General features: G+C 35.2%; 1 protein-coding gene across 1 annotated transcript in view; it reads right to left on the bottom strand.

Annotated features, from left to right (window-relative positions):
- Positions 1 to 14166, bottom strand: part of ARHGEF12 (Rho guanine nucleotide exchange factor 12) — a 142595-nt gene that overhangs the window by 31834 nt on the left and 96595 nt on the right. The window contains exons 8-14 of the mRNA XM_008059428.2: positions 13667 to 13845; positions 12308 to 12385; positions 11986 to 12105; positions 10217 to 10357; positions 5398 to 5472; positions 2663 to 2755; positions 445 to 555 (exon numbers count right to left, since the gene is read on the bottom strand). Of these exons, the coding sequence (XP_008057619.2) occupies positions 445 to 555; positions 2663 to 2755; positions 5398 to 5472; positions 10217 to 10357; positions 11986 to 12105; positions 12308 to 12385; positions 13667 to 13845 (797 nt within the window). The remainder of the gene's footprint in view (positions 1 to 444; positions 556 to 2662; positions 2756 to 5397; positions 5473 to 10216; positions 10358 to 11985; positions 12106 to 12307; positions 12386 to 13666; positions 13846 to 14166) is intronic.

The following is a 14166-nucleotide window of genomic DNA, read 5'->3' as shown; positions in this document are numbered from 1 at the left end:
CTGGGGTTACAGGCTGAGGCACTAAGCCTGGCCGTAACCAGGTCTTTACAAAATAAATTATTAGCTGGGCTCGGTGGCTCAGACTGTAATCCCGCGCCTTTGGGAAGCTGAGGTGAGTAGAATGCCTGAGCCCGCGGGTTTGAGACCCGCCTGGGCAGGTGAGACCTCATCTCTATGATAAATCAAAAAAATTAGCCAGTCTGGGCGACAGTGAGACTCCAACTCAATAAATAAATAAATAAATAAATAAATAAATAAATGAATGAATGAATGAATGAATGAATGAATAAATGAATAATTGAACATTTTAATTATCTTTCATATCTGCCCACTTAGGTTTGGGAAATCAAAAGATCTGTCTACTCATCTTACAGATATCAAAAGTTCTATAGCATATGAATCAATAGAATAACTCTAAATCAGTTAAATTGTAATATATATTACCAAGGTTGCAGGGTCAAACTGTGAAACTACATGATGTAAAAAAACAGCCAAGTGAGCCGGGCGAGATTTTAGCAGTTCAATGCTCTGGAAACAGCTACACTGCCCATTGATCTAGAGAGAGAAATAATTATACATCAGTAACTCCAACACACAAATACAAAATGTAGTGTAGGTTCAACAGAACACAGTAATCCGAATTTCACTTCGACCTCGTTATAAAAATAGTCAACCTTCTAAAAATTTCAATAAGGTAGCAACACAGGCTATAGAATCTCTTTCCTCTGAAAACGAAATGAAAACCTTTTGGGAACAGGTTAGAAGAAAGACTATTTTGGGAGAATGGAAGTTTAGGAGATAATCATCAAGGAGCTCAGATGTCTAAAAATCAGTATGGAAAAAACAGTCTAACAACATTTCGAAAAATGTAATAGAAGGTTTTTTACCCAATAATAAAACAGCTATTTTTCCTTTTCTTCTAGGCTAATCACAGAAATCGTGGAAAATGGAGTTGTATGATTTTAAGTAAGACAACTCCTAAAATATTTATATAATCCCATAACACACTGATCATAAAAAACAGTAACAGTTAAGCTTAAAGTAAACTAGCATCATAATTTTCACAGAATTTTTCACATTTAGAAAAATTAGAGAAGAAAATTAATCTAAAAGTAATATCAATTCTGAACAATATCTTCCAGAACTAGGAGATCATGTCCCAAATCATTCTAAAGGCTAACATTACTCAACTATCAAAACCTGACAAAGATATTATAAAAGAAAAACTACACACCAATATTCCTCATGAACAAAGATGCAAAAATATTAGTAAGTTGAATCTAGTAATATATTAAAAAGATAATACCTGAGATAGAAGGATTGCTTGAGACCAGGAGTTCATGACTAGCCTGGACGACATAGCAAGACCTTGTCTCTACAAAAATTAAAAAAAAAAAAATTATCCAGGTGTAGTGATGTACATCTGTAGTCCCAACTACTCAGGAGGCTAAGGTGGGAGCATCACTTGAGCTCAAGAGGTCAAGGCTGTGATGAACCATAATCACACCACTGCACTCCAGCCTGGACCACAGAGTGAGACCTTGACTAAAAAAAATTTTTTTTTTTTTGAGTTGGAGTCTCACTCTGTCTCCCAGACTGGAGTGCAGTGGCATGCTCCCGGCCACCGCAGCCTCAACCTGCTGGGCTCCGGCGATCCTTCAGCCTCAGCCTTCCAAGTAGCCGGAATTACAAGCATGCACTACCACACCTGGCTGATTTTTTGATTTATTGTAGAGATGAGGTCTCGCTGCCCAGGTGGGTCTTGAACCCACGGGCTCAGGCAATCCACTCACCTCAGTCTCCCAAAGGCGCAGGATTACAGGCTGAGCCACCGAGCCCGGTTAAAAAAAAATTTTTTTTTTATTAAATAAAAAAGTTAATGAATCAAGCCCAATTGGAGTTTGTTCCAGGAATGCAAGACTAATTCAACATTCTAATATTGAATGTATTGTGTAGAATTGATATTACCTTCTAATATGAATCAGTGTAATTTACTAATTACTAAATCAGAAAAACCATAGGATCATCTCTATCATTCAACAAAATTTAACATCAAGTCATGATTTTAAAAAAACTCTCAGCAAACTAGAGATATTCTTAAACATAATAAAGAAGCACCTTCAAAAATACCTGTAGATAATATCATACTCAACAATGAAACATTGAATTTTTTTCAGTGCAATAAAGGCAAGATCAAGAAACAAAAGATAAAAGGATAGCAAATAAGGAAATAAAAATTGTCTCTCCTTATATTATAGATAACATATTTATCTATGTAGAAAATCCCAGAAGACTTAGTTTAGATCACAGGATACACGGACATGAATTAAGTCAATCGTATTCAGTTATGCCATCAATGAACCAATAGGATTAAAAAAAAAATAACATTTTCAGTAACATACCTAACCCAACAAAATACAGTGCTTAAGTATATAAATCAGTAACCTGACTCAGACGGGCCTTAAAAGCAAAATCATTTCTGTTGGTCAAAGCTAAAATAAACAATTAACCCAGGGAGCTACTGGCACTAAGATTTAGCTTCAAATCCTTACATATGTTATTTTAATCTCCAGAAAATGTTCATTTGCTCATCTCCAGAAATGTTCATCAGACATCTGAGAAAAACAATAATTTATATTTTTTAGGAAGAAAAAATCATCACCTGTTCATGTTCGGTACCAAAATCATCATCCTCTGCTCCAATAATATGAGGTGCCACACGGGTTGAAGGACTTCCGACAAGAGATTGAGTGTCCTGGTAATATTTAGAGGAAAAAAAAAACCAGAAAACCATCTGGTGGTCAATTTCAGAGAAAGAAAAAAGGCAAACCATCAAAACAACATGGTTCACTTAAATGTGGAATTTCTTTTTTTTTTTTTTTAAGTACTTCATTTTCAAAGTAGTGGTCTCATATTTTCAAGGCCATGAACCACTTCAGCAGAGAAAATAACAACGATTGTTTCATGGGAAGAAAAAATATTTCCCCTGGAAGATAGTAAATACCCTTTGTTCACTATGCCGTGGGGTATCTGACTCTAATCACTTTCTGTGTTAATTCATACGCAGCTAGAACTTGCTACAAAAAGAACATTGGCTTACATAAATAGTTACAATTAAAAAATTAAATTTAAAAAGGTGAATGAAGACAATAGGTCAAAAAAAAGAAAGTAGAATTAACCAAGTTAGCAAAGGTTAATATACCTGAAATGTACCAATAAAAAATTTCCATTTATGAAATATACCTAAAAGCTGTCACTGAACCCTATTTTTTCACTTTTAACTCATTTTCCTAAATTTCAGGGTTTTTCAACTATGGCACTGTTGACATTTGGGGCAAGACAACTCTTTATTGTTGGGGCTGGCCTGTGCATCGTACGATGTTTAGTAGCATCCCTGACCTCTACATATCCACTAGAAGCCAGTAGCAGTCTCCAGTCCTGACAATCAAAAGCATTTCTAGACATTGTCAGATGTCCTCTGAAGGGTAAAAAATTGCTCCCGCAGCCGGGCTCGGTGGCTCAGCCTGTAATCCCGCGCCTTTGGGAGGCTGAGGTGAGTGGATTGCCTGAGCCCAGGGGTTCACGACCCACCTGGGCAGCGAGACCTCATCTCTACAATAAATCAAAAAATCAGCCGGGCGTGGTAGCGCATGCCTGTAATTCCGGCTACTCGGAAGGCTGAGGCGGAAGGATCGCCGGAGCACGGCAGGTCGAGGCTACGGTGGCTGGGAGCGGCCACCGCACTCCAGTCTGGGTGACAGAGTGAGACTCCGACTCAAAAAAAAAAAATTACTCCCCGTTGAAAATCACTGGTTTAATAAAATGAAATTTACAAGAATTCTCACAAACACTGCTATAGAAACAAAGATAACAAAATCTTAAAAATAAATAGTAGGTTGGCAGATCACACCCTATGTGATAGCTCAACCATGTGTCAGTCAACCCATAGAGTTGGATTCACATGAAAAGGGCAGTATAGAGGCATCAGTATATAACGTAATAAATATGGGATGCTTGAAGACCATAAATTCTAAAACTGAAGACCATATAGGATTAAGGGGAATAAAAATTTTGGAAGAAACAGGAAAAGAATGAGTTTGGCTTAATTCTGATAGCAGATTCTAGAGTTCAGCAAAGAAGCATGAGGTGGACAGGGGGCAGGGACTCAAGTCTGTAATCCCAGCACTTTGGGAGGCCGAGGCGAGCGAATTGCCTGAGCACACGGGTTTGAGAACAGCCTGGGCAACTTGGCGAGACCTTGTCTCTACAATAAATCAAAAAATTTGCCTGGCATGGTGGCACGCACCTGTAGTTCCAGCTACTTGGAAGGCTGAGGCGAAAGGATCACCTGAGTCTAGCAGGTGGAGGCTGTGGTGGCCATGAGCGTGCCACTGCACTCCAGCCTGGGTGACAGAGTGAGACTCTGACTCAAAAAAAAAAAAAAAAAAAAAAAGAGTATGTAAGACCAGCAATCCTACTTCTAGGTATACACATAAAAAAACTGAAAGGGCAGCAAATTCGCAAAAGGTGGAAGCAACCCAAGTATCCACTGACCGATGAACAGATAAACCGTGAAGTGTTAGTCAGTCTCAGAAAGGAAGTTCTGATTTGTGCTACAGTATGACTGAACCTTGAAGACATTATGCTAAGTAAAGTAGGCCAGTCACAAAAGGACAAATATTGTATCATTCCTTTTTTTTTTTTAGAAAGCAGGATTTATTGAGAAGACAGAAAAGTTCCCACAGTGGGAGGGGACCCGAGGGGGTTGCCCCGTATCATTCCTTTTACATGAGTACTCAAAGTTGTCAAATTCACAGAGACAGAAAGTAGAATGGTCACTGCCAGGGCTGAGGGAAGCGAGAAACATGGACTTAGTATTTAATGGGTACCAAGTTTCACTTGGAAAAGATGAAAAAGTTTTGGTGATGGATGGCAGTGAAAAAATTTATTTTATTTTTAAAAATTATTTTATTTTAAAGATGTGGGGTACAATAAAATTTATTTCACTTTAGAGATGTGGGGTACAATTCAGGATTAGGTATACAAGTAGTCATCGTACAGGTAAAGTTTGGGCCTCCCTTTAGTCCCCACTTTGCCTGGTTTGAGATCAGGTACCCTTATTAATGTTATGTGCACCCCCTACCCCGTGAATATACATAATGCCACGGTACACTTAAAAATGGTTAAAATAATAAATTGTATATGTATTTTACCACAACAAAAAAATACCAAGCAGCCAAATAATACTAACAGACCACGAAATATCTCTCTACTTATTTAAATCTTCATTCAGTTTTTTACTCCAAGTAAAATAGGCAAACATCAGATCTGTTTACTATATGTTAAGAATAAAGAAAGCTAAAGACAGTACTATCACTGCATAGATTTCATACTCACAGTGTCCTGAATTGTTTCACTTTTTTCTGGATTTTCTTCTAGATAAATCCTCTCTTTCAGGCTACTCTTGGGACTCTAATTTTAAAAAAAGAAAAAAAATAACTTTCAATTTATTTCAACAGGTACACAAAAGAAAACAAGGAAAAAGCGTGTGAAAAAATAGTGTTCTGAATTTCATATTTGTACTTAAAAGTACTAAATATCTTTTATATAATACCTGGCTCTGCTACTCTTTTCCCTGACCTTGGCAAGTCACTTATTCACTCAGCTTTTTAGTTTCATGTTGATAAATAATACAGAACCAATAGAACAGTTTTTACCTAATCTCCAGGACTGGCATTACTTTTCTACTAAGCAACTTTAACTAGATACATTACATATCTCTACTCATTCGGTCAAAGTAAAACTCCACTTTGCCTACCCCATGCCTTCCCAAGGTATCCTTCCTTTCCAAATTAAAAGCATTTTTCCTATTTATACGAATACAATTAAGCATCTATTACTTGATCATGTGAAAGGTGGCTATGTGGATTTTATTTATTTTTTATTTATTGTAGAGATGAGGTCTCACCAAGTTGCCTGGGCTGGTCTTGAACATGAATCCATGTTCTTTTTTTTTTTCTTCTAAACCATTTTTATTCATAATTTCTCATGATAACCTTATAAGGTAAGTAATCTTACTATTTCCATTTTACAGATAAGGAAAAGTAGCTTGGCTAATGGTCACAAAGCAATTGGTAGAGCTAAGATCTAAAAGAAACTAAATTATTTTAAATTACGTGAAAGATGGCTAAAATTCAAATTAATGACCTGTAATGTTAAGTATGAATCCATGTTCTATGTGGATTTTAATAAAGTTTACATGGTATGTTTGGGATGACCTAATCAACATTGTTGCTCAGGATTTGGGGGGGATTGGTTCCAGGACTGCAGACACCAAAATCTGCGGATGTTCAAGGACCTGGTACAAAAATGACATGGTATTTGCACACAGCCCATGTACGTTCTCCTGTACACCTTAAATCAACTTTATATTACTTATAATACCTATTACAATATAAATTATAGTATTAACTACTCTACTATATCGATTAGGGAATAATGATGAGAAAAAAGTTTGCACATACTAATACAGACAATATTTTTTTCTGAATATTTTTTATCTGCAGCTGGTTGAATCCATAAATGCTGCCCATGAGTACAGAGTCGAGTGTATAAAACGCAAACTATATGAGAAAAAGAAAATTCACTTTTGAGGAATGAGGAACATTCCAATAAACGAGAGCCATTTTTCAGAGTAACTGAAATTGAGGAACAAGAAACTTGTCTATGAATGCCAATAGGAAAGATACATGCATCTATATGTACACTAACATATTACAGGATAAAGAAAACAGTAGTTTCAAATATATGCCCCACTTTGAGGAAATGAATAACTCTGGATATTGGACAAGAGACATAATAGATTAGAATAATTGTCAGAAAAGCAAGGAAGCTATCAAAGATACAGGAAAGTCATGCCAAAAGAACAGAGGAGACAATTTGAGGGGCTCCCATCAGCCAAAAAGGAGAACTCAAGTTAGAAACTATGAGTTCAAAATATTACACACACACACACACACACACACCCTCCTCACTAGTCACCTTTGGAGTTTATAAGGGTATCAACTCTCCTGAAAATAATCAAGGAAAAGATTCCTTAAAAGAAAATCTGAAAAGAATAAAGGAAAAGTATCCTGCATTTCCTATATAAGCTGTATTTTAGGATAATCTAATATTTATTAATATTAGATTAATAGTAAGGGAAAATACTTCTTTATAAAATAATTCCATCTAATAAATACAGAAAGAATGACAAAGTTATATCATCTTTCTGAAACTCCTAATTAAATAATGGATCTAGGCATTTTGATCATCAATGGCATATAAAAACATTACACAAAAGCTTGATGTAAAATTTTATAATGCAGGAATCCTGTTCACATCACCTGGACAATTAAGGCCATCAAATATTAAGAAAATAGTAATTCTTAAGCTTTGATAAGGATACTACAGCTATATTTTTAAAACATCTTATCTCTTAGACCTATTAATAAAATAATGCCTTGAATTCACTTTAAAATAATCCAGTGTTGGAGAATAAGAGGAATAAGGGACAAAGACAAAACAAGTTTGAGCGCATGTTGATGGCTGCTGAGGCAGGCTTATCAGAGACATGACAAGGGTCATTATGCCAGTCTCCACTTTGGAATATGCCTTAAAATTTTCCCAAAAAAGTGATTTTTCAAAAACATTATTCACAAATTGAAACTCAGAAAGGCAGATGCTCTGAACTTCAGATCATGATTTGTTACCAGGTTACTTCTCTTGTGAGAACTCGGTATGGGGAATTGGTATGCAGAAAACATTCTTTAAAGCCTTCCCCAAGATGAGCAAAAGCACAGAACATTTTTTACAACGATAATATGAACACTACCAGAAGACCATTTTATAAAAATGAGGGAAAAAAGCTAAAAGCACTGACTCAAAAGATAAGAAGCCTAGTTCCTCCAAACTTACTACAGTATAATGGAAACAAACATGGAAATCCATAAGCTAAGAGCAACATTTTTAACCTTGAACAGGCACCTGCAGGAATTCAGTCTGTTGTACGTTCAGCAGATAGCCTAGTCTGGGCTTTATCATTTCTCACCTGTATTTGTATAATATTCATTTGTGTGGCCTTAGTTTCCTCATCTAGAAAATAGTGATACTGCTTCTTTAAGATTATTATGAACGTTAAAAAGAGTATCTGTAAAGCATTAGGTATAACCTCTGCACAAAGTAGGTATTCAATAAATGTTATGCATTTGAGATACATTTGTTAAGTTTCTATTAAGCCAAGCAGTCTTCTTTTGTTACAGATCTTCCTGTCTCTTTACTCCAAATCATTTTCCATACTGACATGTTTCTGATGGTACCTCTCTTCTGCATGCAAGATAAAGCCCAAACACTTTACTCATTCATGTTGTTGTCCATTCAAATCCTTGTTAAATATCAATTACATACCAAACAATCTTCATTCACTGGAATGTCCTATTTCTATACTTTCTAGTTAACTTACAAAGTTATATTTCTAAACCACGTATTATATTGTAATATTACTCTAAATACAAGATAAAATTCAAATTTCTCTAAATACAAGATAAAATTCAAATTTCTCAGGGGTGTCACTTGCTCTGCATGAATACAATTTGCCACACTTTGGAAACATAAAGTCAAATAACACAGTTCCTGAGCTCTCAAGGAATTTCCCATCTAATAGTAGAGCCAAGCCATGAAAACAAAGAAGAGAAGCAGCGCTAAATCAAAAAGGAAAGTATGAGAAGGATTCTCGAAAGCAGTGTATGCTGCTAGGACAAGTTGAAGTCCTTTATCCCTGGACTCAAGACCTTGTTTCTATGATAATCTCTAGGCATTTCAACCCTAGTTAACACCAGGTTGCCTTAAAATATTCACTGCTCTTTCAAAATGTTATGCCTCTTCATATTTCAGTGTTTTTGTTTATATTTAGAGTACTGGTACTTTGGAGCTAGGTGGAGGCAGACCATCTATTGCCTGAGTAAGTTTGGCAAGTCAGTTAATTCCCTTTGACCACAGTTTTTTTTTTTAATTTTGTAAGGCTATAATAACAATAGTACTACATCATAAGGCTGTTATGAGAATTAGCTAAGATAAAGAAGGTAAAACACCACAGTGTATGTTATGCATGCCCAATAAATGCTAATAGGCTATTATCATTTTTTTTCTTCAGTCAAAATTGAAATTTTCCATTTAAACCTTTAGCCAACCCAATCATAAGACTTCTATCACCATCTTTCAAAAAAGAAAAAAACTCAAATTTTTCTTGCATGCAGAACTGAGTCATTCGGCCTAAGCCTCCAATAGCCTGAATGATGACTTAAACCATGGCTTTCAATTTTTTTAACCACAACCTTTAATAAGAGAGAAACTTCACATTGTTATCCAGCATATATGTGTATATGTATCAAAAATCACAAAAAGTAACACCTTTTCTACATGCTAAACACTCTTATTCCCTATTCCTTTTTTTAAAATACTGACCACAATCCACTAAATTTATTCCATATCCCAAAGCTGCAAAGACACTGCCTCAGAACTACTTCCCTCAACACTTTTAAAGAGCGTGATCTATTTTTTTTAATCATTATTCCTGTCCTTGCATACTACTTACGAAGTATTGCTAAGTAACACTGAACTTAGCTTGTAAGAATTCATATGACATGGTGCTATACCATATTCAACTTAAAATATTTTATTACCATCTTCTTAACAGAACCCATGTTCACCTGGCAGTTTCTGGATTAATCAAGAAAGTGCTATAACTAAACCTGCGCTATTAACTGAAGTCTATCTAACAGAACTAAGTCTTTTCCTCTTTGTGATTCAAGACTGAGTCACTTTGACCACAAGTGGAATATTAACATGCTCTTAAAAGATATCAACAGTTGGTCTCTCGGTTCAGTAAGAATGCACTGGCATTATTAACTTCTCTACCCACGAAAAAGATACCTGCTGGGAAATTCCATTTCTGCAAAAGAAACAGTTGGCAATGGGTGTTCAAAGGAAAAAGTGAACTCTGGAATTAAAAGTTCATATATAACAGTATTCAGAATTTCTGTACATCAAATTGGTATATGAAAGATGGAGATGGTAAAAAGTAATAAAACCTCTAATTTACAGAACGAAAAATAAAATCTAGCAAGGGGTTATAAGGAAGGATACAAGAAAATAAAGATTTAGAACACGTAATGCTTACATCTGCATTGTCACTACTGGGCCGAGAAGCATCTGCACAGCAACAGTCAGTCCTGCCCAGTCCATCTCCAGGATCTACTTCTGCCTCATTGACTGTTGGGGTGTCACCTGGAGGCCTGGAGGGTGTGACTACAGCTCCATCCTAAAGCAAATTAAAGAGCGCACACACACAAACACATAAAAGAAAATGTTCATTACTTCCTGCATAATGAAAAACAGGTCACTACAATCTAGAGTAAGACTGCTAAATGTTGGACAACTGTGATGTAGTGAAGGATGCTTAAAGTTCTAGTAGTAAAAACCATAAAACACTACTAAATCTATGATTCCAATATGGCATGCCTTAAAGGCAGGGAAAGTGATATTTTAACAAAGATAATAAAAGTTCAAACTTCCAACTAAAGCAGAAAGGAAAAATAGTTGATTAAAATGTATATAACTTCGATTATCTACCCATTAATAAAGGTTATTACATTATAACTTCCAGTTAGCTTCCTTCCAGCTGCCTTCTAGTACTTCCAGAGTTGCAATAAATTGCCAATTCTGGGAGACAATGCTATAACATAAATTATTATAAGCTTTTCAGTCAGGAATCGCTTTTATATTGTTACTGTTCTATGGGATAAGAATGTAGTCTTTGCTCAGTAATAACATAAAACTGTCAACACTAACGAAGCATAATACTCAAAATGTGTGACATAGCTAGTGGGACTGAAAGGAACAGAAGAAAAATGATGTGTAATGAAAAGTATACTAAACTAGGATGTCAGGAGACCTTACATACTGCACAGCCTTGTGTAAGTCATTTGACCAGTTTAGTCCCTAAGTTTCTGAACTACAATATTATTTTTTTACCTGAAAATAAACATATTAAGCTAGATGATCTCAAAAAAAATCCGAGTTCTATGACTATGTAAGTGCCTTTCACTTCAGACTTAACTCAGGAACGGTGACAAATCAACAGCTTTTACCCATTTTAAAATTGTACAAGTAATTTATCCATTTTGCTTTAAGACAAGGTATAAGGTGTTTTATATATTCCATATCTGAATATTATAAAAGTCGTATGACATACAAATGCTGAACTATTTTTTTCTAATGAGACCATTATCTCCATAACATACCTATATGGCAAATTTTATTGAAATCTATTTTTAAATTATAATAAAAGTAAAGTCATTAAGTATGAACATGCTTTGAAATCCCAGACTGGGTTTGAATTCTATTTCTATCACTTTTCACCTATGTGACCTCAGACAAGTCACTTAATCTCTTTTCGTTTCTCTAAGTGTATATGTAAACTGGGGGAAAATAATGATATATAACCTCAGAGGGCTACTGTTGTTATATCGATTAAGAAAATGCTTGTCCATATATTTAGCACAATGCCTGCTGTTTAAAAACTTTATGTCCCTACTTAAAAACATACCAACCGCCATTCTGTTTTAAGATGGCAGAATAAAGCACAAAAAATGTAAATATATTATCTAAATACACTGTAGCAGTTTGTCACATCAAAGCAAAGGCACCCAATTCTTTTTTATATTATTATGGAACAAAGAAATGTGGATATTATGAGTAAGCAAACAATCAGAAGCCCACATTTACTTTTGTTAATCATTACTTCTGTACTATCCTAAACAGGACATCCTGTGGTCCTATGCTAGAAAAATAACTTTTTTAAAAAGGTAACTGCAACATTCTCTGACACATTCCCAGAAGAAAATTCTCCTGCCAAAAGTTGGGTAGCATTTTTAATAGTGATGCTACCTGAGCAGAGCCTGTGGCTTTGGATAACTGCTCTTGCAGCTGAGGAATGTGTTTCTTGGCCTCTTGGATCTCTTTTAGCAATCTTTGGGCAGGTGTTCGGTTGTAATCTTCCTGCAATAACTGCAAAGTTATAAAAATATTTTGAGAATTAATTACTTAAGTAAAGAAAATATAGAAAAATTTTATTCTTAACCAATAAAATAGCTAAGGGCATCGATTACAATACTGCTTGATTATGATTATAATTATAATAAACACCAACTCAACTATGCCCATTTACATTTTTATCCACCTATAAACAGCCCCATTTCTAATTCAGTACCTGCAGCCGTTCCTGTTCTTTCTGTAACATTTTTCTCAGAATTTCTACTTTCTGGTTGTGAACCACATTGTTTTCCTCCTAGAAAAAACAAAAAAAACAAACAAACAACCACCAATACAGGAAAAGTGAAGCTAAAATAGAGGAAAAAAAACCAGTGCTCTGCCTCAGTTTCAATGATTAGTACTATTAGAATGTTCTTTATTTCTGGGTTATGAGGATAGGCTTTTAGACATGATACTTATAAAGATTAAAAAATTATAGAAAAGTCTCTGCTCTTCTATTTCACTTTTACTATTCTGGGTTCCTGAAAACACTAAATATTGATATTAGTTGGAGAAATAAAGTTGTTACAGTACAAGAATAATATCTTACACTTTCCCTCATTTGGCTCTTTATTATCAATCCCTACACAGGGCTCAAATTCCCAGAACCCCCTACCTGAAATACAAAGACAGCTCTCTAACTCACCACCCAACATCTTTCCTTGTTTTATAGCCCTATAATATTTTACAAAATTAATCTTCCTGTAATTCTATTATAATCATGTCACTCCTTTGCTCAAGAAAAAAACACTGCTTATCTTGTTACATGTAAATTAGCCCGGTAGCTATGATTTTTCAAAATATATGGTCAAAGTACTCTTTTCAAGTTCATCTTCCACTATATACAACCTTAACAAGCACCAAACAAACAAAAATCCTGGCTACTTCCCAAAACTATCTGATGCTTTCCTAGCTTTTTAAACTGTTTATTCTACTTCCTCTATCTGAATTCCCTTCACCATCACCACCAATTAAATATTGCCTGTTTTTCAAGGCTCAATTCAAATAAAACCTTTTCTTAAAGGCCTTCCTTATCGTTGCCAGATGTGCTTTCTCCCTCCTTTGATCTTCATAGAATTTATTATTTTTCCTTCATAATGTCTACATTCTTTTGTTTTATACTAACTTATACACTTTTGATTTAATCTTAATCAACAGAAGTTTATTGAGAACCTACTATACGGCAAGCAATATTTCAGGTACTGGGGTAAGCAAACAAAGAAAACAACAACAAACCCCTATCCTCCAAAGTATACATTCTAAAATGACTAAGAATCCTGAAGATAGAATATCTTTATTATACTGTTGTGAGTGGCACATTGATTTTATATATGGTAAATGTTTAATATTTGTTTAATTGAGTCTGCTCTATTACAATACGCTATAATGATTCCTAATTATTACATACTTTTTATATTACGAAGTCATTTTCTAGAAATTTAAACTTGATTTGTTCATCAGCCTAATACTTCAAAACTCTTAAGTAAAGGCATTCTTACACAATTGAGCATTTACTAAGAAATTTTCTTACTCTTACCCCCATGAGCACAGGACTAGTGATTCTCTCCATATTCCCAGATGCTCCAGGTGAATGAGGGGATGTCATGATGGGAGACATATGTCCAATGACTGATGGCTCTACTTCAGAATCAGCAAGTGGAATCTGGGGCGACCCAGGTGGGCGTCCCTGAACAGTGAGAGCTACATAGGAACCAGCTTGGGGCAGGGAGATGGGAAAAAGGAAAGGGAAGGGAAAAGAACATTGTCAAGAAACTTTTTGTAGCATTTCACTACTTAATCTATTGACAGTTCTAAAAGATTCTGTTATAAGAGACAATCCCATAATCTGTTTCCACAGAAAAATTATACAATTTGTCATTTCTCTTTTATGACTGCCCTAAAAATTTAAAAGAACAATGACACCTTCAGATAGCAAATACTTCATCATAAGACCAAATATTACTGGCCGGGCTCGGGGGCTCAGCCTGTAATTCCAGCACTTTGGGAGACTGAGGTGAGTGGATTGCCTGAGCCCAT

This window comes from Carlito syrichta, unplaced genomic scaffold (assembly GCF_000164805.1).
Source record: "Carlito syrichta isolate Samal-C Ts95f unplaced genomic scaffold, Tarsius_syrichta-2.0.1 Scaffold304031, whole genome shotgun sequence".
Taxonomy (NCBI): Eukaryota; Metazoa; Chordata; class Mammalia; order Primates; family Tarsiidae; genus Carlito; species Carlito syrichta.
This window is presented reverse-complemented; position numbering and strand designations above follow the sequence as displayed.